The sequence below is a fragment of the Poromitra crassiceps genome, assembly GCF_964638095.1.
Source record: "Poromitra crassiceps genome assembly, chromosome: 18".
NCBI lineage: Eukaryota > Metazoa > Chordata > Actinopteri > Beryciformes > Melamphaidae > Poromitra > Poromitra crassiceps.
In genome coordinates, this window is record NC_139636.1 from 15588442 (window position 1) to 15614078 (window position 25637).

Consider the following 25637-nt stretch of genomic DNA (forward strand, 5'->3'; position numbering starts at 1 on the left):
ACTCATTTGGTAGATGATATAGCCAATATCTATCAGCTATAACACATATAACCGATAATAGCCGATAAATATACATTTCCCATTATCGGGCGATAATTTATCGGCACCGATATATATCCTGCATCCCTAGTCGAACCTGCTCCACCCGTTCCTGCTGCCACCTATCTGGCTCTACCCTCTGCTGCCTGCATGAGTTTTCAGACCACCTCAACAAGCTGCAGAGAGGTCAACCCATTTCTCTGAGTTATTCTCCATGCCTCCCTCTGGAGGGTCTGAGGAATCTGCAGACAGCAGAGCTACGAGGGGGCTGGAGGAGAGAGAGAGAGAGGGGGGGGGGGGGTCGTGTTAGGACACCAGAGGTAGGGATCGGCAGCCCAAACCACGCTTGGACACGGGAGCCGCAGTGTGGCGTGCCGGTGCACATTTTAAAACATCGCGGCTGTCTGCTCCTCGCTAGTTTTCTGTTTGTTCCTCCCTTCCCCTCCTCCCCCTCTCTCTCACCCCTCCTCCTCCCCCTTTCTTCCCTCTAGCTCTTTCTCTATCTCTCCTTCTGGCCGCTCTTGCATCACCTGACTGGAGTTTTTCTCCTCCATGCAGCAGCAGACAGATGAGTCAGGCCGGGCTGACTCTTCCCTCCCGCTATCCTGCTCTCTCCTCTCCTCTGCTCTCCTCTCCTCTCCTCTCCTCTCCTCTCCTCTCCTCTCCCCTTCCCCTCTCCTCCCCTCTCCTCTCCTCCCCCCTTCCCCTCTCCTCTCCCTCTGTGCTGCTGCTGCTCTCCTCTGACTCTGCAGAGCTCAACAGCAGACTGCATCATCCAGAAAGGAGGCAAACAAGAGCAGACCCCCCCCCTCCTGAGCTCTGCTTCCACTTATGTTTGAAAGTAGTGCAAAAGCAAGCCGTCCTCTGTTAGAAAAAGGGGGAACGTGAATGTCAAACGTGATTCAATCTGCAATCAGTCAAAGGGCATGCATGGGGATGTACTGTCGTACAGAGTGCAGTGCTGAGCGTGTGTGTGCATGGCTGAGGGGAAATGAGAGGGGACAGCTCAATGGATCCTCACCCTCAGTTCAAGGTGTGTGCGTGCACGTGTGTGAGAGAGAGAGAGAGAGAGAGAGAGAGAGAGAGAGAGAGAGAGAGAGAGAGAGAGAGAGAGAGAGAGAGAGAGAGAGAGAGAGAGAGAGAGAGAGAGAGAGAGAGAGAGAGAGAGAGAGAGAGAGAGAGAGAGAGAGAGAGACGGCCCAGACAGTGGAGGCAGACAAGTGTCTCCGCTGACTGCAGATGAGACGGACTGTTTACTGACACAGGGAGCATCGGCTGCACGTGCTCCAGCAGATCTTTGCTCCTCGCAGCAACTTAGTTGGAGGCTGTTGAGCTGAACTGTTTGACCCTCTGTCTCTGCCGTCGTGGTGAAGCATGGAGGTGCCTTGTTTGTCATATGCCTCACACATTATGAGAAGGCTGATTGTTACCATGGTTCCCATGGAAACCAAGGCTATCTATCTATCTATACATCATCTATCTACCCTGTAAGGTGTTGTCAAAACATGGTCCCTTTGAGTAGTCAGGTTCCCATGGAAACTGATGCTGACCACCCTCAGTGTCTTTGTATGCCATCCATCTGTCTATTCATCCATTCAACCATCCACTCATCCATCCATTGCTTCATCCCTTTGCACAATACAAATAGCTAGTCCATATACCCGGGGATGCACGTGCTACAACGCCATGCACACTTGCCAAAAATGCTAATAAGAAGCTTGAATTTGGGGGAAATGGAAAAATCGGCTTCATCAGCCCCTACGTAATTGTATGCCAATGCTCAATGCCCATGTGCAGTTTCAGATTGATTGGCCAACCTGTTTGGGAGATAAATGGATGCAGACAGACAGACAGACAGACAGACAGACAGACAGTTTTCTCATTTGATAGTAGGATGGTAAATTGACGAGCAGCGTCCTGGTCTTCCACCTGTCAGTCACGCTCGTACATTGATTAGAAAAGCACAGCAGGAGGATTATCTCCTCCTCTTGTTTCTGCTCATCTGGGCCAAATGTCACGAGAGAGACGTGAGATGTTTGAGAGAGATAGGAAGAGAATAAAGACATTTCTCAAACAAAATGTGTAGGCGGTGGCTCAAACCCGAACGGAGCCGGGTTTGAATCGGACCCGCGGTCCTTTGCTGCATGTCCTCCCCGATCTCTCCCATACCTTCCTGTCTCTCTTCCACTGTGTCTCTCCAATAAAGAAAAGACATATTTTTTGTTTGTTTTTCTGGGCGCATTTTCCAGCTAGAAGCCTGACCTTGCGAGGCAGCTGGATTCGCGCGAGATCATGATCACATGACCAATCCATCTTGCCACTCTCCAATCTATTGGTTAGAATCCGAACCACCGGTGGTTCGCAGAACTTGGCACCACCAATCAGCATCCTATGGGGCAGCTACGGTCAGGCTTTGGTGTGACACCAGCAAGAGCGAGCCTGTGATAGACAGACGGTTTATCCAATCACCTGCCAGGTATTTTTTGCCTGCCCTTTGAAATGTTTTCCCGAGCGACTTCCCCAGCGTCAGGTTACTAGAAGACACCTGAGAGCGTAACGCATTGTCTCTCGCATACACATCAATCAAATCCCCACACACAGATGAGCACACACAGCTTCCCTCCATCTCTCTCTCAGTTGTGTGTGCGTGCGTGTGTGTGTGTGTGTGTGTGTGTGTGTGCGTGCGCGTGCGTGTGTGTGTGCAGTTTCTCCATGGGGAGTGTATTTGCATGGCTGCAGGCTATGTCCGAGTCTCTGGTACTTCTGTCTCCATTCTCTCCCACTCTGTCTCTGAGGAATCTCAGTCACAAAAATCCATGTTGCTGAAGTTATTCCTCCTGCCTTTGTCTATGTTGTAATCGATGGAAAGTGGCACGCTGTGGTCGGCGAATGAATGAATTTATTAAGACAGTTGTTAAAAATACAAATGAACAGATAAAATCCATATACCGGTATTAAAATTGTCGAGGAATAAAACACAATAAAGTCCATGACTTGTTTCCATTGTGGTCTTCGTTTGTAAAAGAAAAACACTCAGTGGTCAACCCAGCATGAGCCTCCCAAACTCGTGTGCAGTTGGCAGGTTTTGTAATAAAGGGGCCAAAGTGGTTGACATTTCAGAGTGGAATAAAGAAAGCATGAACGTAGAGACTGCCTTCACTCACACGGTCTCTATAATTTTGCATTTTCTAGGATTATTTTGAGTACGTCACCACAGGAAAGCTCAATGCTAATTACTGCTAACCTAAATATCTTCAGTACTCATCTGAGCCCCGCATCTATATGATGGCTTTGGAAAACACAGTCTCAGCTGCTGTTTCGGACTCTCATAGGTGCTCAATTAGGATCTGGTTATTGAACAAGACTGTTATTGCCATGGTCCTGAATGGGAGACTCCAATTTCTTTGTTGATAAGGGCATTGTCATCCTGCAAGCCATCGCTCCCATCAAGAACCAATTGCATCATGGAATGAAGATGATCGCTCCCATTAGATGGAAAATGCAATCTGCTTAGCCTTCTTAGGGATGATTGGGTTGATTGCATGCCAGGAAATACACCACACCCACAACCCTTCTCTTGGATGGAACATTTTGTTTGTCCTTCCTTCTGACATTAGGCTGTGTGTGTAGATCTGTACGTCCACATTAGATATGGATTGCAAAATGCTACTTACTACTGCAAGCAGTAACCAAGTTACGAAAACAAAAAGAAAGGTGCAAAAAATGTGAATCTTTTGGTTTGAGGCTAGTATAGAAGAGAGACACTTTCACACTCTCTCAGACTGTGATGTGGATTTAACGTTACCATTTTTGTCTCCGCAGGGAAACGTGTTAAGAAAGATTCTCCTCACGCGCTACTTCCAAGGAAATCCAAGGCTTCTCTCCAAGTCAGAGTTTGGGAGTGGAAACAGCTCATCAGGAGGCTTTGTCAAGCCGTCGTCTGGAGGTACCGACAATCCCAAATATACCCGGGAGCAGCAGCCGCAATAAGCAGTCACTGCTGAGGAAACAAGAGCAACTAAAATTACAGCGCTCCACTTCTTAGGGGAAATGCTCTTTGACAGTCTGTGGGAGACTTTGAATCCAGCCAAAGCAAATCCTAAGCACCATATAAATCTACAGTACTGTGCAAAAAGTCTTAGGCATACAATGCTAGATATCCATAAAGCGAAGCTGCTTTCAAAACTAATTTAAGTTAAGTTTCTAAATATCACAAATTGACAATAAACAGCAGTCTACGTGCACGCTAATGCAGAAAACAAATAAACATTGACGACTTCTAAGAAATTTATAGAAAAAATATATAGGGTGCCTGACTTTTGCACAGTACTGTATTTATATCCAAATACAGAATAGTTGATATAAATCACACATGACTTTGCAGTTTGCAAGCATTATCAGGAATAATATTGCACAATAACTATCAGTTCTGATAATCAACTTTAAACCCGTGCAGGAGGTTCTCCCGTGCAGGACTCTGACAAGCCAGGCAGCAGCGTGGCGGAGATCCAATGTCTGCTGGACAGCGTGGGGGCGTCGGAGCTGGTGATCGACCTCATCGTCAACACCAAGAACGACCGGGTGTTCGAGGAGAGCATCCTCCTGGGCATCGCCCTTCTCCAGGGAGGAAACCCACAGATACAGGTGGGTGATATACACACAAACAAATTCAACAAATTCACACGCATACTAAAATGATCCGTTTGATTGTGGAGATTTCTGCTCATTTGCCAATCTCCCTCCCACCTAGAACTCCTTCTACAGCAAACTGTACAAGGAGAAGAAGTCTGAGAAGTTTCTGAAGGTGTTCTACGACCGCATGCGCCTGGCCCAGCAGGAGATCCGATCCACCGTGTCCGTCAACATGTTTGAGCTCAGCTGCAGGAAGAGGGACGATGACGGCGACGCCGCTGGTACCAGGTTGAAGAAAGGTACAGCAGATTGGTGATTCACTGTAAAGCGAGAAACATGCTTCAACGTGAGCCTCTAGTTGGGACGTGGTCAGAGGCAGCTAGACATGACTACTACATACTCGAACGTCAGCTCAGCCAAGGGAGTCCCCAGCAAAATGAGTAAATTGTGTGATTTCACTATGATTTCAGTGACTAGAAGTTAACCCAAGGAGATAATGTAGTGCATAGCTTTCATTGACGTCACAAGCTGGGTTAAAATGTGAACTTGAAACCCTTCATCATTCTGCTTTACAGTATGTGTAACGACAGTTGGACACAAAGGCCCCTAATCCAGCAGAGATTATTATTAGCGCACATATCACTGCGCTTGACTCCACTGTACTGTATCTGTGATCTGTACTGTATATGTGCTCTTTGTTGCTCTGCTGACCTCAGAGCAGACTGTTGTTCCCAGTGCCTGTGGTCACATGTCAGAGGCCATGTGACCGCCCACATCACAAGCTTATCAAAAGACCATTGTATCAAGATCGGTTGTTTTCATACTCTGGAACCCCACTCAACAGTTGGCCACTTGTGGGGAGGGGGCAGGGGGGGGGGGGGGCGTTGTGAATTAGTTTCTGGAAATAAGTTGCACAATATCAGCTACCATTGATCGTCACTCATGAAATGTTTGAATATTTCACGTGTACTTGTTTCACCCACACCCATTAGCTAGCACCAATCTCAAGAGACTTAGATCTTGCACTAAATGTGGTTTCTCCTCCAGTAAATGAACAGTAAAATCATCTTGTTTCTGTAGGGAAGGACTCCGGACTTCATATGAGGGAGGAGATGCGGGGCCAGCTGAAGGAGGCCTCCTCGGTGACCTCCAGGGCCTTCTGTGCCTACAGGAAGGAGCTGGACCCGGACCTGGAGGGCCTGGCACAGAGCAGCGAGGGGTCTGGAGCTGAGGAGACTCCAGAAGAAACTCGCATCAGTCCAGCCATCACCATCATGAAGCCCATCCTAAACTACCTACAGCAGCTGTGTGAGAACCACAACTCAGACCTGCAGGTACTGGGCCCCTTAGAGGAAAAACCTTGTAAAGCATGCTCAAAGTCTTGAGCATAACCACGTCAACTTTAAACCCAACATCAGACTCTAGAAAAGTTTGAAATGACTTGGCACCCCTTCTTAGATTATTACCATAAGGAATTTGACGCAAGAACTTTAGATTAGTAGCCCCTAACAGCTCTACCCTACCCTCTTCCCACCCCCCTCTTGTCCTTTCCTTGTCTTTATTCTTTTTGTTTGTTTGTTTGTTTGTTTGTTTGTTTTTTGTTTGTTTGTTTGTTTGTTTTTTACACTTGGTTGTCATTGCATCACAATTATTCAGGAGATTGTATACATGTATGACATCATGCAACCTTGCACCTATTTTGTATTGTCTGTCTTCTACGGGGTTTGTTTTTTCTTGTTTGTATTGTTTAAAAACGAATAAAAACTATTTGAAATAAATAAACCCAACATCAGGAATGGCATATTTAGGATTTGGATTGAAACTAATGTCTAAGACTTTTCAGATACTTACTCTGATGCATAAGACCCTAAATGACATGGTTAGAAGGTTATTGGGGATTTGGATTTCCAGGGGCTTTAACTTTATTTCAACACAATCATCATGTTGAGTGTATTGATACTGTCTATATGTATACTGTTAACCTTACGGTTGTTTTTTCTGCTCTAAATCCAGCACTTCCTGCGCAACCAGAACAACAAGACTAACTACAACCTGGTGTCTGAGACCCTCCAGTTCCTGGACTGTATCTGTGGCAGCACCACTGGAGGCCTCGGGCTGCTGGGCCTCTACATCAATGAGAACAACGTGGGTCTGGTCTGCCAAACCCTGATGACCATCACCGAGTACTGCCAGGGCCCCTGCCATGAGAACCAGGTAGGGGCTGGATGGGATAGTTTTCACAAATAGAATCCGCTTTCTTGCCCCCTCGCAACAAGTAGAGCTGAACAATTTTATCGACAAAACAAAATTGCAATTATGCATCTGCAATTTCCAAATTAGTTGCAGAGGCTGCAACTAATTGCTTAAGAGAGGGGGGTGTCCAAACTGGCTTTCTAAACGAGGTATAATCTACATGTATAAATCAATATTGGTGAAAACCTTTCTTCAACCTCAGTAAATCCTGCACACTGATGTCTATTTTTGCTTTAACAAAATCACTTTTTCCCCCACTGTTAAGTTCAGAACGTGATGGTATGAATTGCATTTTGAATCGCAGTTGCAATATTCTGTCAAATCACAATTTGATTCTTGTTATTATTAATTTTTTTGTCTATCGTTCTACCCTACTCATAAAGGTTGATTTATGGTAGGGCGTTTTACATTTTTGACAGGTGTCAACAGGTTGACAACGTTTTTAATTTATGCTTCGGCGAAAGGTTTCAGTCGTCTCCATGGTCACCCCCACCCCCTCCTCCCTCCTCCCTCGACTCCACTCCGAGCGAGGAGGAGCACGGTTTTCCCCGGCTGGCAGCTGTTGGTTTCCTACTGTAACTTTTTCACCTTCCTCTGAGTCCAAGTGACTGTAAAAACATCAGTCTTAAAGGCAAAACATCACCACTGGCCCTGTTATCTTTTATCTTATCTTTATCTCCCCGCCTCGCTTTTGACAGACAACGGCTCGCTTCTCTTTTCAGAGAATCGCTCCGCTCCTCCAGACCTCCACTCCGCCTTCACCAAGCCCCTCTCTCTAGCCAATCACAGTGTGCAACAAAATATGATGGTGCCCGCACATAACATTCTCCACGTACGCGACATGACAGAAGAGTGTCGAGACACTTTTTTCTGTTGCTAAAGACGTCATGTGCTGTATGTCGAGCGACATACATGTAGCATGTCTTCCTAACTTGCCAAGTTGCTGACATGAGACATCAACTGGACTTCAACATCAGCCTCACAATCTCTTAGTGTCTTCCATTAGAATGTATCCGCCACTTGTAAAAACATATCGATTTTGTTGCAGTCTGATGTCCTTTGATTTCAGATTCAGATTTTATTTACTCTAGACCACATTTGTGGTATGGAGTACAAACAAAAAATAAATACTCACTTAGCTCCATTATTTTTCCAGACCTGCATAGCCAGGCATGAGTCGAACGGCATTGACATCATTATCGCGCTGATTGTCAACCCCATCCACCCCCTGGAGAAGGATCACCTGGACCTGGTGATGGAGCTCAAGGTGAGCACCACATGTCTCTGAGCGCTACGCTCATGACTCACACATGACTCACACGTGTATATAAGTACACTTATATACTAAGTATACTTAGTGATGACTGGGAATTGAATTTTACAAATTCAAATAATACATTAGAGTGGATGGTATTTTTGTGATCATCTTTATCATTTGGATAAGGAATGCAGGGTTCCCCTTTCAATTAATTTTTTTATTTCAATTCAAAATTGTGTCTGAAGTCCTGGTCATGATTACTCAGTATCGTATCTGCAGTGTGGCGTTGGTCAGGATGTGAAGGTCATTGTTCTGGCCCTCTCTTGTAGAATAATGCCTCCAAGCTCCTATTGGCTATCATGGAGAGTCGCCATGACAGCGAGAATGCAGAGAAGATCCTCTACAAGATGAGACCCAGTGAACTGGTAAGTGCGTGCACACACACTCTTTTTTTGCAAATCCAAGTCAAGTCTCAAGTCTTTGAGCTAGTGTCCAAGTCAAGTCTCGAGTCTTTGGTCACAAGTCCAAGTCAAGTCTCAAATCTCTTATGGATGAGCGTTCTATCATCTGCATGCCATCTGGTCTGCTTAGAACACTGCTCCATAGCTAAAACTAAGGGATTCAAAGCCTGTCCTGTTTTATCCATACTCCTTTATCTATTAGCATACAGTATCAGCATTGATTAGTTGACATTACTATTAGTAGTCATTTAGTGGCCCTGTCTCCAAGACAAATTTCTCCCAAACCTTGACCTTGACCTTCCTTAACAAAATAAATATTGTTCACGAGTCCCAAATCTCGACTCAGTCAGGTCTCAAGTCTTTTGAGTACGAGTCTCAAGTCAAGCCTCAAGTCACTGTGTGTGCGACTTGAGTGCAAGTCTCAAGTCCAAGTCCCCATCTCTGACATGCACACACACACACACACACACACACACACACACACACACACACACACACACACACAAAGACAGGCCCTATCTAAAAGTAATCTATTTTCAATTGAATGTACTGTAAGGAGCAATGAATTGCCTAACTTCTGTGCAACAGGTGGAAGTAATGAAGAAAGCCTATGCCCAGGAGAGCGAGGCAGATGAGGGAGACAAGATCAAGCCCAAAGACGTCGGCCATAACATCTACATCCTGGCCCACCAGGTAATAACATAACATCTACATCCTGGCCCACCAGGTCATAACATAACATCTACATCCTGGCCCACCAGGTCATAACATAACATCTACATCCTGGCCCACCAGGTCATAACATAACATCTACATCCTGGCCCACCAGGTCATAACATAACATCTACATCCTGGCCCACCAGGTCATAACATAACATCTACATCCTGGCCCACCAGGTCATAACATAACATCTACATCCTGGCCCACCAGGTCATAACATCTACATCCTGGCCCACCCATAATGCCCAAGCTGATTCAGCCTGGGGGGAGGCGGCTTTACTCCACTTTCTCTCTCAATACCCCCATTCGTTGTCCTCAGCACTTTGGGGTGTGTGTGTGTGTGTGTGTGTGCATGTGCGTGTGCGTGTGCGCGCATGCGTGCGTGCGTGTGTGCTATGCATGCTATGCATGGGTGTAAGCATGCTCCTATTTGAGTGTATGTGTCCTGTGTGGCAAAGGATGGAGGAATGTGGGTCTGTAATGGAAGCGCTGTGTCAGTTTTCTAAACTTAGCTCCAGGATGTGCCACGTCTCCTGCCGACAGGTGGACTGATTCATAGCTGTAGGTGTTCTCGTGTCACCCAAGCAGGTAATAGTCATTGGATTATTAAATGAATCTGGTTTGCCTCCTTCAGGGTGTCATCAGTAAAGAAATCGGACGGTATTGTGCCAAGATGAAGTGAGAAAAGAGGGGTGTGTGTGCGTGTGCGCGCGCGTGTTCCTCCTTCTCTCTCTACAGTATATGTCAGTTGGAGAGGACAGACCATGTCTTGCGGGTTTTCGATTCTGCCTTTTCACAGCCAAGTGTCAGACAGGGGATTTTTGTCCCGCCAACAGACAGGTTTCATTATGACAATGAAAGTCTTTTTGACTGTTACTCTTTTTTTTTTACCCCAGAAAGTGAAAGGCAAACACACACGCTGTACAAACACACTGTACACTGATGACACACAAACATAACACACACCCTGTACAAACACACTGTACACTGATGCCACACAAACATAATACACCAAGTGTTCGAGCATCTGTTAGGAAAGCTGCCTGTCATGAGTGACGGCTGCCATGTTACTGGTGTCTGTCAGTATTTTCTGTGTGAGACATGATGAATAATAAATAATACTTCATCAAATGTAAGTAAATAAGCCAAAGAAAATGATAGAGATCATTCTGATAGTGAGGAAAAAATAAACTACTCTAATTGGCTGGTATTTAGTCTCTTAAACGGACGCGTCGGCTCCTCCTACCCTATCTGTGTATGGTGCATTCAAGACTGTAGAAGAGACAGTCTGGCTTGAGAGACTAGCTGGTATTTGCTCCAAGTCTGTATTGTCATTTCATTGCTATTTTGATGTTTTTCCCCTTTTAACTTGTTGTCCGACTGATACATCTATAATTAAAACGTATGTTGCAAGATACATGTAGTAGTGTTGCAATGGTTTCCTCCTCTCCTGCAAAGTTGCATTATCCATTAGTTTGTTGATCTGAGACCAGTCCGAGATCAGTTTTCATCTTGGTGAAGTTCATATGCTCAGATCTGACCAGATAAAGTATAATGTTCTAGGTTGATAGAGTGGTGTGGCGTGTAGGAATGCAACTAAGGATTATTTTCATTTTTGATTTTCTAATTATATGAAAGGGATGAAGCAAGCACAATCTTAGCATTTGTGAAGCTGTAACCTCCAAATGACTAAAATGATATTTGATTGAAAAATTTGGCGTCAATTAATCTCTAACCGATAATTGGCAAATCGTGTCAGTACTAGTGGTGAGACAGACATTATTTCCATGGCAGGAGGATGTTGGCTCTACTGTGGGAGAAGATGAAAAGAGAATTTCCCTCGGGCGATCAATCACATTACCATTGTTGTTAGACTTTGTGAATGCCTCTTGTCCTTGTCCTGACTCTTGCGCTGTGTACTGTGAATTTAAAGTGAGATGAAGGAACAGTGTTTTACAAAACTGTAAGATGTCATGTTTTTTTGGGGATCCTAGCTGGCCAGACACAACAAGACCCTTAAGCAGAGCCTGGGCCCGGGGTCAGGACTGGGACCAGGGGCAGGACCGGACCCTGAAGAGGAGGAGGACGACGCCCTTGATTACTATAAAAAGCACACAGCGCAGATAGAGGTAGGCCTCACCCTCACCTCCTCTGTCATCTGAATCCCAATCATTCAGAATGTTCACTGTGTGCAGCAGCGACACAGCTGTAATGAGCATGTATGGGATATCTACTTGCCAGATTGTGCGTCACGACCGCTCCATGGAACAGATCGTGTTTCCCGTCCCGAACGACTGCGAGTACCTGACCGAGGAGTCGAAGAATCGCGTGTTCACCACCACCGAGAGGGACGACCAGGGCAGCAAGGTCAACGACTTCTTCCAGCAGTTTGACAACCTGTACAACGAGATGAGGTGGCAGAAGAAGATCCGCCGTAAGTCAATGGGCTTATTGCTAATAATGATCCACAGTGTCTGGGTTCTGTTACTGCCAGTAGAACTTGTTGGGCCTTCACTGTTTGTGTGTGTGTGTGTTTTGAGTCTTATATCCTTATGGAATCCCTGCATAATAAGGCTTCTTGTTATGTCTGTACAGAAAACACGGCTCTGTACTGGTTCTCACGGCAAATCTCCCTTTGGGGGAGTATCTCCTTCTACCTGGCCTGCCTGCTCAACATCGCTGTGGCTGTTTTCTACCCCTTCGGCGATGACGGAGACGAGGGTGAGAGTTGCTGATTCTTGCTACTGAACTTTGTGTGTATAATGCTGCGTGGGCTTGAGGCAGAGCGCTCGTTCACAGACACTGGCCTGTGGCGAGGTTGAAGCTCATCTGGGTTCTGCCAGGTATTATTCGTGCTGGGAAGAAGGACTATCACTTCCTCTCAGGACGAGTCTGCTGCTCTGTCAAACCCACTGTCTTTAGCTTCTCAGCGTGATGGATAGACATGAGTTCATCAAATTCAAAAGTGCATTGAATTATTAAATGACCCAAACCCAAAAGCGCATTTTAGGCTACTGGGCATCTCTCGCGCTATGCACACTCGATTCCTAGGCTCGCCTGCTGCGTGGACTCGCCCGCCCTGGAGCTCGCCCACTGCGCGGCCTTGCATACCGCAGCTCGCCCGCTGGGCGGCTGCTGCATGGCCTCGCCTGCTCTATTGGCATGCACAGTGCACAATTGCTCAATTTCGCATCACTGATGACATCACTCACTAATGACATCACAATTGCTCGAGGGACCATCACTGATCACATCATGGAGGGCTCAAGTGACATCACTCAGCACACAATTGCTAAACTCCGCATGTCATTGTGACATCATCATCAGTGACATCACAATATATAGTGATATATATAATATATAATAGCCTGCTATATTGGCATGCGCAGCTCACATTGCCCAATTTTGCATCACTGATGACATCACTGCTCGAGTGACCATCACTGATCACATCATGGAGTGCTCGAGTGACATCACTCAGCGCACAATTGCATAAATTCACAAGTCATAGACATTGTGATATCATCAGTGACATCATTATGACTAAAATCATCACAGATCTCACAATGTGGGACAAAAAGGTGGGACCATTTTTTTATTTCTATTGCATGAGATCAGTTCGCCAGGCGTTTGGAAATGGCTGTCATAGGTCTGCTAAGTTTGATTAAACCTGTTAAATTACTTTTTCCCCCACTCTCCCCCTGTATTAAAATTGCTTGTATGCAAAGTTGTAGCTGGATTGTGTTCAAACTTTGTAGAATTATGATCCCAATGTGGTCCTTACCACTTCTGTATCAAGTTTTGAAGATCCAATAACGATGGGAGCAAATCAGAAGTTGTATGTTGTGAGCAGAGGTGGTGGTCTGCTCAAAGGATTGATCTTTGTTACATACACACGACATAGGTGCTCTTGAAGACAATGGTTCAAAAACATCACTGGAGCGGAGGCAGACTTCAGGCACTCATGTACACATACACGTGAATGCATTCAGACACGTCACTTGACGTGTCATCAGATTATTCAAGTCTTATTGAAACATCGACCCAACTGAAGCCTTAGTGACCTGCCAAGCTGCTAGAGACTTTTGCTTTTAAAGCGTTTTTAGATCGTAACAGATCATCGCAACATCGCACTTTACTAAAGAACAATGAGCCTTATCAAAACGTTGGCGGTTTACAGTGCCAGATAAAGAGACGGTTGTTCTGATTGATGAAGTTGGTGGCCCCTATGGGCTACTGTTTGACATTTCAAAGTGCCGCCTCTTAGTAGAAGCAGAGACTGTGTTGTGCCAAGTAAAGCACTTAGCTCAGTTGAATAATTGAATAGAGAAATGCCTCTCCTTCTCAGAGCGTTAACGATGTCTTCCTCTCCGGCCCAGGCACCTTGCCCGCGTTGTGGAACATCTTGCTGTGGGTGGCGGTGGGAGTGTTCAGCATCTTGCTGCTCGTCCTGCCCAAGCCGTGGGGCATCCTGTTCTTCCTGGTCTCCCTGATTCTGCGTGCCATCTACACTATGGGCCTCGGACCAGCTCTGCTGTTGCTGGGTGCTGCCAATGTAAGCAATGCGGGACTCGACCCAACAGATATATCGGTTCTTGTCACTTCATACGTCGTTATTGTTAATTTCTTTTTGCTTTTATCTCTCAGCCTTCTCCTCTTCTTGTCTTTCAGCTGTTTAACAAAGTCGTCTTTCTCGTGAGCTTTGTGGGGAACCAGGGAACGTTCACCCGTGGCTACAAAGCAGTGGTTATGGACATGCTGTTTATCTACCATTTGAGCTACGCCATCATCTGCGTCCTGGGCCTCTTCGTGCATGAGTTCTTCTACAGCTTCTTGGTAAGAAATCTTTCTTGTCGTTTGCTTCCTTTGTGTTGTGATTGTTTGAGTGTACCAGAGTATACCAGACCGTGTGAGGAATCTTTGTTGTGAATAAATTAATTTGTTGATGTGTTTGCGCCTCCACAGCTGTTTGACTTGGTGATCCGGGAGGAGACGCTGCTCAACGTGATCAAAAGCGTGACGAGGAACGGCCGCTCCATCATCCTGACGGCTGTTTTGGCCATCTTCCTCGTCTACTTCTTCTCCATCATCGGCTTCCTCTTCCTCAAGGACGACTTCCGCATGGACGTGGACCGCCTTCCTGTGCCAGGTCAGAACTCCCAATACCTGCTAATCCACCCTGGTGATCAAAACCTTCTTAGTTAGAATATTTGTAATCAACAAGAGACAATACAGTAATGGTTTCTCCAATAGACACAGCATAGATTTTGCTTTAGGTTTAGCTTTACTAGAGTTAGAATTCTAGTTTTCTCCTTATGGAAGAGAGATGCAATTATGATACTGTAACATTCCATCCTACTTTATACTTGATTCACGCTGTGGCCTTTGTGTGACTGCATTTAACCTTAGTTCCATTTCCAACATCTTGCAGTATTATCAAAAACCTGCATGTGAGTGTTGGGCAGCGAGAGACAAGTAATTGTATGGTGTAGCTGTCGTGTGAAATGTATCTCTAAAATGGCAACTTTTCAGTAACAGAGAAAAATGTCTTTGTTTTTATCTTGGTGTTTTGAATGCATTTCATAAGCCTGAGATGTTAGAGTATTTCCTCAACCCATAGAGAGCCATGCAATCCTTCAAAAGAAGTTAAAACGTGAAAATCAGCAATGATAGGATAGTGTTTGTTTTTAGGAAAGCCATTGTATTTATCGCTTGTTTTTATGTGCGTAATTGTATTCATGATAACACATGTTCTCAGGCACTTTGTCTGCCCATCTGATAACAGTGCATGTGTTGATATGAATGTGTGTGTGTGTGTGTGTGTGTGTGTGTGTGTGTGTGTGTGTGTGTGTGTGTGTGTGTGTGTGTGTGTGTGTGTGTTTGTGTGTGTGTTTGTGTTTGTTTTGAAAACACATGCATGCGTGGGTGTTCACGCGTTCATGAGCTCTGGCACTGTGATCAGGAAGACAACCTGCGAGCATGTGACTGTGTGCACCTGTTGCATAATGGTGGCCGCGCCATTCTGTGTTTGGCAGAACAGAGCAGAACAGAGCAGAAACAGCACTGGCTTATGTAACCAGCTGGGCTCGGCTCTGTCTGTTGGCTGTGGGCTGCGCAGTCTAAGTAGGCACAGGCACAGCTCCGTCAACCCTCAGGGGCACCTTAACCTGCCCCGCTCTGGGCCCTGACCCCACCCCCATCCCCCTGCTCCCTGCCCCTTCAGCTCTGCTGCTTCCCCTTGTCCCATAGCCCTGCCTCTGTCCTGTAGGAAGCCTGTCAGAAGCCCTTTGCACCGGTGAACAGCTCTCCCTCTGGCTGTCTGTCTGTCTGTCTGTCTGTCTGTCTGTCTGTCTGTCTGTCTGTCTGCCTGAGCTCATCACATTCAAGTAGGCTTTGTTGAGGTGCAAATGATGTGTTCACTTTTTCTTCGGCCACACTCCCACCACCCACCCAGCACCTGCTGCCTGAGTTTACATAATGTCTGACTAGATCTTTCTTGCTGGTTTTAGTGGAGAATAATTAGTGGAAGGAATTTGATCCAAAAGCACGTTGTTGTTGTTGTTGTTGTTGTTGTTGTTGTTGTTGTTGTTGTTGTTGTTGTCAGTGACTCCCATTACTAGTGGGCACAATATGTCCGTCATTTTGTTGTGATATATGAATGATATCTCTCTGTTATGATCAGTAGTCAACTGAACTCATTGTTTCACATTTTTAGGAAAAAGAGATTTCCTGAGTAACAGTGGTGCTGCTGAGTCGTGTATGAGAGACAGCTGCCCTGACTCCTCCTCACCCAAGTCTCCTCGTGGTGAGTTTTTACTCGAAGCTGCTACAGAATGTCCATTAAAAGTACATTTCTACAAAATGTACTTTTTTTAGTATTGATTTTCTTTTTTTTATTGATTTTGAAAGTAACTACTTTGGACAGTTGGTCTTTATGGCTGGTGTGTGTGTGTGTGTGTGTGTGTGTGTGTGTGTGTGTGTGTGTGTGTGTGTGCGTGTGCGTGCGCACAACCTTTCCTGCAGCAGTCAGCTGCTGAAAGGTTACACATACACACATGTATTTGCAAACACACACACGCCCGAAGAAGCCTGATGAGGCGGAGGGAGGGGTGACGCACAGCGTTCTCCTCTCCTGTCATCTTCATGGATCACCTGCACCTGTAGGGCCAACACACGTGACCTTGTCCACATCCACCTCTGCCTTCCTCTCATCATTCACACTGCTTGTGCCATTTCATATTTGATCCCTCTCTGCACTTTATTTTGTCTAGTCCTCCTAGTCAAATTACTGCGCCCACGTGTTATTTTGCTCATGCCATTATCAGCCATTACCATTGAAAGGCATTTTGTTGTTGACTCACCGCACGAGGGTTGCTCTGGTAATCAGAGGCAGTTGAGTGATAGTTTTCTGAATGAGGTCAGGCTATATTATGGCTGTACTTTCTTGAACCCGCTGTTTCTCATTTCTTTGCACCTTGAGAAGCCCCTCTCTCTCTCACTGTCTCCGTGTCTGTGTCTCTCTCTTATCACACCGTTCTGTGTCTACTTACAGATGAGGACGATGGGACAGAGCGGGTGTGCGACACTCTGCTCATGTGCATAATCACGGTGTTGAATCAGGGACTGCGTAATGGAGGAGGAGTTGGAGACATCCTCAGGAGACCCTCCAAAGAGGTCAGGGAACCTCACCGTGAATGAATGAATGAATGATTTGCTTTATTTGTAGTAGCAGTGTGGACTATTCATAAATGGCATTTTGCACTGCTGCTGTGTCTGCAGCTGTTGCTTTTAATGACGATAACATTATTTTTAAATATAAATTTCTTTTTCTCCATATTCTACTATCCAGGAGCCTCTGTTTGCGGCGCGCGTGGTTTACGACCTTCTGTTCTTCTTCATCGTTATCATCATCGTTCTCAACCTCATCTTCGGTGTGATCATCGACACCTTCGCCGACCTGAGGAGTGAGAAACAGAGGAAGGAGGAGATCCTGAAAACCACCTGCTTCATCTGCGGTGTGTACAGCTGTGCTTTGCTCAATATGTGCACGCTAAAAAAGTATGGTGACAGAACAGCATCATGGAAAGGCCTGTACTAAGGAGATATGGATCTTTGCTAATTAGTAATTAATTACTTAACTAATTAGTTGGTTAATAACAACCTGCTGCCACCACTTTAAAGTGTATTCCCCCAACCCCTCTGCTCATGTCTCACAGGGCTGGAAAGGGACAAGTTTGACAACAAGACGGTGTCTTTTGAGGAGCATTGCAAGGCCGAACACAACATGTGGTACTACCTTTACTTCCTGGTTCTGGTGAGGGTGAAAGATCCCACCGAGTACACTGGTCCTGAGAGCTATGTGGCCCAGATGATCAAGGTCAGTAGACTGTGTTACACCCACTTACTACACAGTCAATGTCCAATGAATACAGTACAATTACAGTTTAATTTTCATATGTCACAAGAGATACATCTTGCCGGCAGCTGTATCATCAGAAAAAATGAAATTACAGTAATTGGCTTTCATATTGTTTCTGCAACATACATGTATATATATTTGTTTTGTTTTGTTTTTTTGCATTGAAATACACTATTCGTTGACCTGACACAAGAAGACATAAACAACACCCAGGTTTTTGTTTCTTATTTCAGGGACATTGGCACCCCACAGCATAGTGAAAATGTAGTACACAAACAACCACACTCATTTCACATCCATAATTCAAATTCCTTGTGGTGAGTCTTGCCAGTCACCATGCAGATGCCATAGTGTTGGTGTGCAAAGTTCATCTTGTTCCTCAGTTAGGAGACTCACATAGGGCACCAGACAACCCTGAGTGTCTACAGTAGACGAGTGATAAAGCAGTGTACCAGACAATCCTGAGTGTCTACAGCAGACGAGTGATAAAGCAGTGTACCAGACAATCCTGAGTGTCTACAGCAGACGAGTGTTAAAAAAGTGTACCAGACAAACTTCAGCATCTACAGCATCTAAGTGTTAAAACAGTGTACCAGACAATCCTCAGCGTCTCTACAGCATCTAAGTGTTAAAACAGTGTACCAGACAATCCTCAGCATCTACAGCATCTAAGTGTTAAAACAGTGTACCAGACAATCCTCAGCGTCTACAGCAGACGAGGGATAAAAGGAAACTGAGTCTCTATTCCTGTGCCAAGCATCCCAATGTATTCTCCTCCCCCGCTTGCTATTGGAAAGAGATGGTTTCTCTGTGTTCAGGTCCTGCAGCATCAACTCTGTGCTACAGTATGCTAAAGCCCTAACCTGCTGGGACATGCTATGCTTAAATAGTCATTAAACCTAGTCGAGCTCTATTATCATCAATGCGGCAAATTGCTGCACACACACACACACACACACACACACACACACACAGACAGGAAATTGAAGGATGTAAGGGCAACAAAAGGTGATGCCCATGAGGTTAATGGAATCAAACAAAGCCTTGGAGCACAATGGCACATTCCGTGATTAACATTCAGCCACGACGGGCATAAGAATGGTTGCATAATAATGAACGATTTGCATAACAAACGGGTGACAGACATCTATTTAATATGCATCAGCAGGTCTTCTAACAGGTCGGCACTCTGATGCCAGGCCAAAGTATCGTCGCATGATGAGGGAAACGATGAGTCATGCATTTAAATGAACACCGCTTCCAATATGAAACAGAAAAGACTCACAAAAGACACAGATTCAGGCTATTTACAACACAGCTCAGTGGCACTTTTTTATATAATACCTATTTGATCAATGTGCTAGCAAGGTGTTTTAGAAAGAGTTGTGATCTTTATTAATAACGACATGAAAGGGGAGCAGCGGTGTAGCCCGACAGTCACAGACACAGCACACGGCCTCGGGTCAGGTTCAAACCCGGCAACAGCTGTGTGTGCGCCGTTCAGATTGTCCTCAACTGACCCGGACCGCAGAGCCGCAGTCTGGGCTCCACTTGTTCAATTCAATCTTTTATAATCTCCCTCCTTATAATCTGCTACGCTACAGTTTGGGATGGAGGCGGAGACTCAACATGATGGAGCGCCTTTGGTGTAATTAAGACTGTGCCATCCCCTCTCCCTGTCTGCATACAGCTGAAACGTGATGACCTCAAACAACAGACACAAACACAAACCCAGAACGTGTGCATCTGGTTGGGTAGGATAGAATAGTGTGTCGCTAAGCAAAAGAATAGGATTGTGTTACACTATAGTGTGTTGTTGTGTACGTGGTTGCGACTCTGCGCGGGTGTTTGTGTGAGTAAAATGATGACAGCGGCTACAGGGCTAGCAGGTACTGCAGCAGCCACAACGTCGTTACATAAGCCATCTCAAGTGGCCTGCTAATAGCTCAGCCCTGCCTGGCACGTGCTCTCCTGTGCCCTTCTCTATCTCACATGCTCTCATGCATGCACACACACACACAAACTCTCTCACACATGCTCTCATGCGTACACGCACACACACACACACACACACACACACACACACACACACACATAAACTCTCTCACCCATGCCCTCATGCATGCACACACACACACACACACACACACACACACACACACACTCTCACACATGCCCTCATGCGTGCACACACACATAGACAAAGAGTCGATATCACATCATGAGCCCTCCATTTCCTTAGCAACCGTTGCTGACAACGGCGTTGTCAGCAACCGGAGCAGCAGCAGAAATGGCTGAATGTGAAAAGGAGCCACATTGTGAAGTGCGGGCAGATTTGACATGGTAGAAATGTGGTTAAATTAACAAACTGGAAGTGTGTGCATAGTGACTAAATTGATAATGTGCTTACCGTCTTACCTGCAGAATTATCTGGTACACTCTTGTCTGTGCGGTACATCATGGAGTGCCTAATTCCCGGATCCACCTTTGACCTCAGGAAGTGAATTCCCCATTTCTCCATTGACGTTTTGTAAAATCATTATGCAAAGAGTTTTACTTGGAAAAACCAAGCGATTCAGCTATGAGATGAATCGCGAGTGAGCATTTGAACATTTGACTCTGAACAAAACAAACAAAAAAAGATTAATCTCGTTGCAGACATATCTAGTCTGTTATCTCTTGTCTTGATCTCTTTGGTTGTTCATTACAAGTTTCCTGCAACTAGGTTGTTCACCCCCTGGATCTCAACAATTTATAGTTTATATCCCTGTGCAGTACTGCGTATTACGTCGTATGTAAATAATGCATACTGTATATTCTTGTGGACATAATACATCCCAAAATGTAGAGAGCGCAGAAGCAAAGAGACACTGATGTTTATGTTAAGTAAAATTGCAAACTTTTCATTCGGTGTTCTACAAAAAATAGTCATTTTGTGGAATCGCACTGCTTGAGAGGTTTTACAGAAAATGTTTGGTTGGCCAGTTTATCATATCTTATGTTTACAGCAGGTACGGGAAGCATAACTGATGACATTTTCTTTCAACCATCTCATGGTGCAGTGTGACGATGTCATGCATTTTCTTTCATCTCAAGAACGCATCATTCTTGGGCGTAAGGAAAAATAATCCCGGGGAAATGTTTTTGAAAAATGTGTCGTTTAGAAGAAAAAAGCAACCTGAAAGTCGGCGTTGGTCCTTTAATCAGTTTAATGTGTGCTGTTGTTGACATCTGAGGTTGTTCTCGCTGTCTGTTGGCAATGTCAACGGCGAGTCTTCCACGAGTTGTGTAACAGATTCAGATTCATTTATTTAAAGAATGGGACTTTACACATTGATGAACAGTACAGCCGTACAGTAAATATGTCAGGTTGTAGCCCAAGGGCTAGTTTCCACCTGTAGTCCCATGGCAGGTTGATGTAATCATGAAAGCGAAAGAAAAATTAATAATACAACAAAGATTAAAAGTACAGAAAGTTAGTAAAACCAAAAATGATTAAAACACACAGTTAATAATACCAAAAAAAAATTAGTAATATAAAAGGTTAGTAAAACCTAAAATAAATAAAATAAATAAAACACAGAGCATGCTGCAAAACATGGCAAATGTTAATTGTGATCACATTGTTGGTTTGATCTGAGCCATATTTTCAACTGGCCTTTGAAGGTGGCGAGACTCGGGCATTCTCTGATCGAGGGAGGTAGATTATTCCAGAGAGTGCTTCCCATGAAGGACAGGGTCCTCTGACTAAAGGAAGTTTTTCTAAAGGGGACCTCACAGACCTTGTTCGTAATGGCCCGGGTGACACGGGTCGAATTGGCGGTCACACGATATTTGATGAAGTCAGCAAGAGGAGGCGGCGCCAGTCCATGTAGAACTTTGTATATTAGACAGGCAGAGGTGAAATTTCTAAAGTTCTCAAAACTTAGCATGCCATATTTACGTATGATATGGCAGTGGTGATGAGAAAAGGGTTTTTTATCTAGTATTTTCAGGGCTTTTTTATAGAGTAGTTCGGCTGGTTTGAGGATGGTTACTCCTGTCAGCGACCAGCTAGTTATACAATAGTTCAGATGCGAAAGGATCATTGAGTGTAAAAATAAAAACGCAGCGTCTGTGGACAGACAGCTCCTTATTTGTCTGAAATTATACAGGTGGAATTTAATTTTTTTGGAGATCATTTTAATGTGATTGCTGAACGTTAAATTGGAGTCCAGCATCACGCCTAAGTATTTAAACTCGTTAACTACTGATAATTCCTCTGACCCCAGGAAAACATTGGAGCACGAAGGTGCAATGTTTTTTTTAGAAAAGAACATACAAACGTTTTTTTTTGCATTCAGCACGAGACAAGATTTAGTTAGCCATGCCTGAATATGAGAGAGAGCTGAAGATAGGACACGTGCCGCCTCCACTGGGTTTTTAGCCCTTGTGAAAATAACTGTGTCGTCAGCATAAAGCTGGACATCTACATTAAAACAGTAATCTGGAAGATCATTAATATACAGGGAAAAGAAAATTGGGCCCAAAATTGACCCTTGGGGGACCCCTACTGGACAGCTCAGGTAAGGGGAGCTGACACCGCCAACCACAGTGCACTGCTCCCGGTGAGACAGATATGATTCAACCCACTTAATGGCCTCAGCAGAAAAATTGAAGCTGGACAATTTAGAGAGGAGCACACTGTGGTTGACGGTGTCGAATGCCCTCTTAAGATCGAGGAACACAGCTCCCACACAACCATCCCTGTCCAAGGAGCCTTTTATTTTCTCCAAGAGCAGGACCAAAGCAGAGTCAGTTGAGTGGTGTGGACGAAAACCAAACTGCATGGGGTGCAAGGGGGTCTGGCTCGTCTCCAGAAATTCTATAAGTTGTTTAGCGACCCATTTTTCAATGATTTTAGAAATTATCGGTAAAATACTGATGGGTCTGAAGTTGTTCATGTCAGATTTATCACCAGCTTTGTAGATTGGGGTAACTGAGGCCAGTTTCCATGCCTTTGGGACAGTTGAGTACTTAATGGATAAATTAACTAGATGCATAATAGGTGGCGCTAATGTCTCTTTATTTAATTTCAAGAAGCTGGTGTTAAGACCATAAACATCTTTAGCCTTAGAGCTGTTCAAAGCACTAATTATGTCAATGACCTCAGGTACAGAGATTTCCTGGATGGTAAAAATAGGTGCTCCATTGACTGTAGGGTTATTCACCATATTTACAGAACATGTGGATACGCCAAACTGTTTCGAGATGTCATCAATAGATTTTGTGTAACAGCGCTGCTGCGCACAGTGGAAGTCTGTACGTGGTGAAACGCACCGGCGGCGGTATGGCTACAGCAGCAGAGCGAGAGGCACATGCATGGATCAGTGAAGCAACATAGAAACTGACTCATTCAGACCGTACAGGACAGACTGGACTACAGTACTGTACTGTCCGATGAATAGCACCGACACATGGGTGGGACACTTCAGATAGCGCACTGTTAAATCTTATCTTGTTAATCCAAGGAAAGAGATGATGCCTCAAGCTGCACAACTGACCGTATGTTCAAACGGGATATTATATTCACCCTCATCAATGTCTCGTAGCCCACTTTATTCAATCTTTGAGCTTGTTTAATCCTTCGGTTATGGTTGACTCGTTGAAACGGACATCAGATAGTCCTCGATTTCACTGATGTTGCACCTTTTGTCTTTGAGCGCACAGAGCCTTCACTGTGTTCTGCATGCTGAGAGAAAGGAAGCTTTTCTTTTGAACTGTATTTATGCCAGAGGTCCAAATGAGCCCATGATTTTCAGGCAAGCTTGTGTAGAATGACTCAATTCATAACAGTGCAGCTCAGCCCAGCAGGCACTATTTAACCAGGCAGTCTGTTTTTCTCCTGTCGTCCTCAGTTGCCCGCCCCAGGGGACCACTTTCTCCCTCCTGCTCTGGTTCCCTTTTTTTACTATATTAACTTGCAGTATTTAGTAGCTGGGTAGAGTTCTGTTTAACAGAGTGTGTTGCTGAATGGCCCATGCTATCTTCAGTGACCAGTAATGACCCAAACATCTCATTTACGTGATCATGTAATCAGATGACAGCTTGCTGCTGAACAGTGCAATATTAATAAAGACACTCATGGTCCGGGTAGTGTGGTGGTAGATTCCCTGCCTACCAACACGAGGGTCGCAGGTTCGCGCCCCCCGCGCTACCTCCGGCTTGGTCGGGCATCCATACAGGCACGATTGGCTGTGTCTGCGGGCGGGAAGCCGGATTGAGGGTATGTGTCCTGGTGACTGCACTAGCTGGGAGCTGGTGGGAATAGCATGATTCTCCCACGTGCTACATCCTGCCGGTGAAGGTCCCGTCTGTCAGGTGAAAAGAAGTGGCTGGCAACTGTGCGTGTGTTGGAGGACGCATGGTGCTAGTCTACGGCTCTCCGCAGATCGGCAGAGGGTGAAGCAGTGACTGGTGCGGCAGGGGGAAATTGGCCAAGTACAATTTGGGAGAAAATGGAGGGGAAATCAGCCTGGGGTGCAAAAATCTGTCTAGAAAAAGTGCAATGTGGAGAATTCAGTTGCTGTTTTTATTGTCATTATAAATTAGTGTTGAGATTCTTCTGAAAAATAACTCTGGAGCAGCGGTTCCCAACCTTTCCCGACTCATGGCCCACATCCAGCCAAATAATGTGTTCTCAGAGCGCATTTTAACGATAAAAGGAGCTGTCCCTCAGCACCACACAGAAATCAGAAAACTAAAAGTGAGGTGAAACTAAAAGTGAGTCTGCAATAGGCTAATTAAGGAATAATTGATCACAAATTAAATAAGGGTCTCATTCAACAATGGAGAAATGCATTCTCATACATAATTAAATTTTTCCATGAGGATCGTAATGTTTTGCAAATGATTTGACAGCTCACTTGCAGTACCTTCACAGCCCAACAGTGGGCCCCGCCCCGGCCCACAGGTTGGGAATGGCTGCTCTAGAGTGCATTTTCTTTTTTATATAGTAGACATTGTTAAATGGTATACTTGTCCCTTTTTATAGACGGTCTTCACGGAATTGTCAGTCCTGTCCTATTGTACTAGCAAACACTGCAACAGGAAGTGAGCTGGGGTTCAATTTAGAATGTTTATGTTGTCAAGTTGAAACCGTCTATAGAGAGAGGGGCAGGGTAAGCTACTTGGTTGCTCGGGCCTCTCCGTGAACTTCACAGACTGAGTGAAGTTAGATTTGGAGTGGGAATCCCCATGATAAGTCATGGCTGTAAAAGTCTCCGCTCAGCAGAAAAAAAATTGCTCAACTCGTTACGTATTAATTAAGGAAACGAAAACAAATGAGCAGCTCTCCTCCTCCACACCACTCTCTACCCGCTCGCCTCACTCTCCTGGCTACCATCCTTCCTTTCTGTCCACTCAATCCACGCTCAGTTTTCCCTCTAGTCTATTCTTATATAAGAGGTGGTGGGAGAACACCTCACTCCTCCTACTGGACCTAGCGCGGTGCCACTCACATCCCACTCAGCGTCTTTCCAGTCATTTCTGTCAGCAGAACTGGCGAGGGAATATTACATAAGATCAGCTGATGGCGATCTGTCTCGCTGAACCCTATCACTCACATTGTGCCGTACACATGTCACATACACATGAGCGCCCGTATTGCACACGCCCACACATGTGATTGTGTACACACAGAGACACCCTTGAGTCCATTACATAACGCTGCAGGTCCATGCTGCTCGCTGTCTGTGTGTTCTCATGGGATCAGTGCCGACGGCCTGCTCTCTCCACTGCAACGCTATTCTGTGAGAAAAACTGATTATCAACAGAATGTGTCAGGTTGCATGCATTGCAAACACGTGCACACAC

At 45.2% G+C, this 25637-nt stretch overlaps 1 protein-coding gene across 1 annotated transcript in view; it reads left to right on the plus strand.

Moving 5' to 3' along the window:
- itpr2 (inositol 1,4,5-trisphosphate receptor, type 2) overlaps nt 1-25637 on the plus strand; it is a 67562-nt gene that overhangs the window by 35651 nt on the left and 6274 nt on the right. The window contains exons 37-54 of the mRNA XM_083655155.1: nt 3862-3985; nt 4496-4683; nt 4790-4970; nt 5752-6005; nt 6685-6885; nt 8081-8191; nt 8512-8607; nt 9232-9336; nt 11359-11493; nt 11606-11798; nt 11960-12085; nt 13744-13919; nt 14036-14200; nt 14330-14513; nt 16080-16169; nt 16917-17038; nt 17214-17379; nt 17581-17741. Of these exons, the coding sequence (XP_083511281.1) occupies nt 3862-3985; nt 4496-4683; nt 4790-4970; nt 5752-6005; nt 6685-6885; nt 8081-8191; nt 8512-8607; nt 9232-9336; nt 11359-11493; nt 11606-11798; nt 11960-12085; nt 13744-13919; nt 14036-14200; nt 14330-14513; nt 16080-16169; nt 16917-17038; nt 17214-17379; nt 17581-17741 (2778 nt within the window). The remainder of the gene's footprint in view (nt 1-3861; nt 3986-4495; nt 4684-4789; nt 4971-5751; nt 6006-6684; nt 6886-8080; nt 8192-8511; nt 8608-9231; nt 9337-11358; nt 11494-11605; nt 11799-11959; nt 12086-13743; nt 13920-14035; nt 14201-14329; nt 14514-16079; nt 16170-16916; nt 17039-17213; nt 17380-17580; nt 17742-25637) is intronic.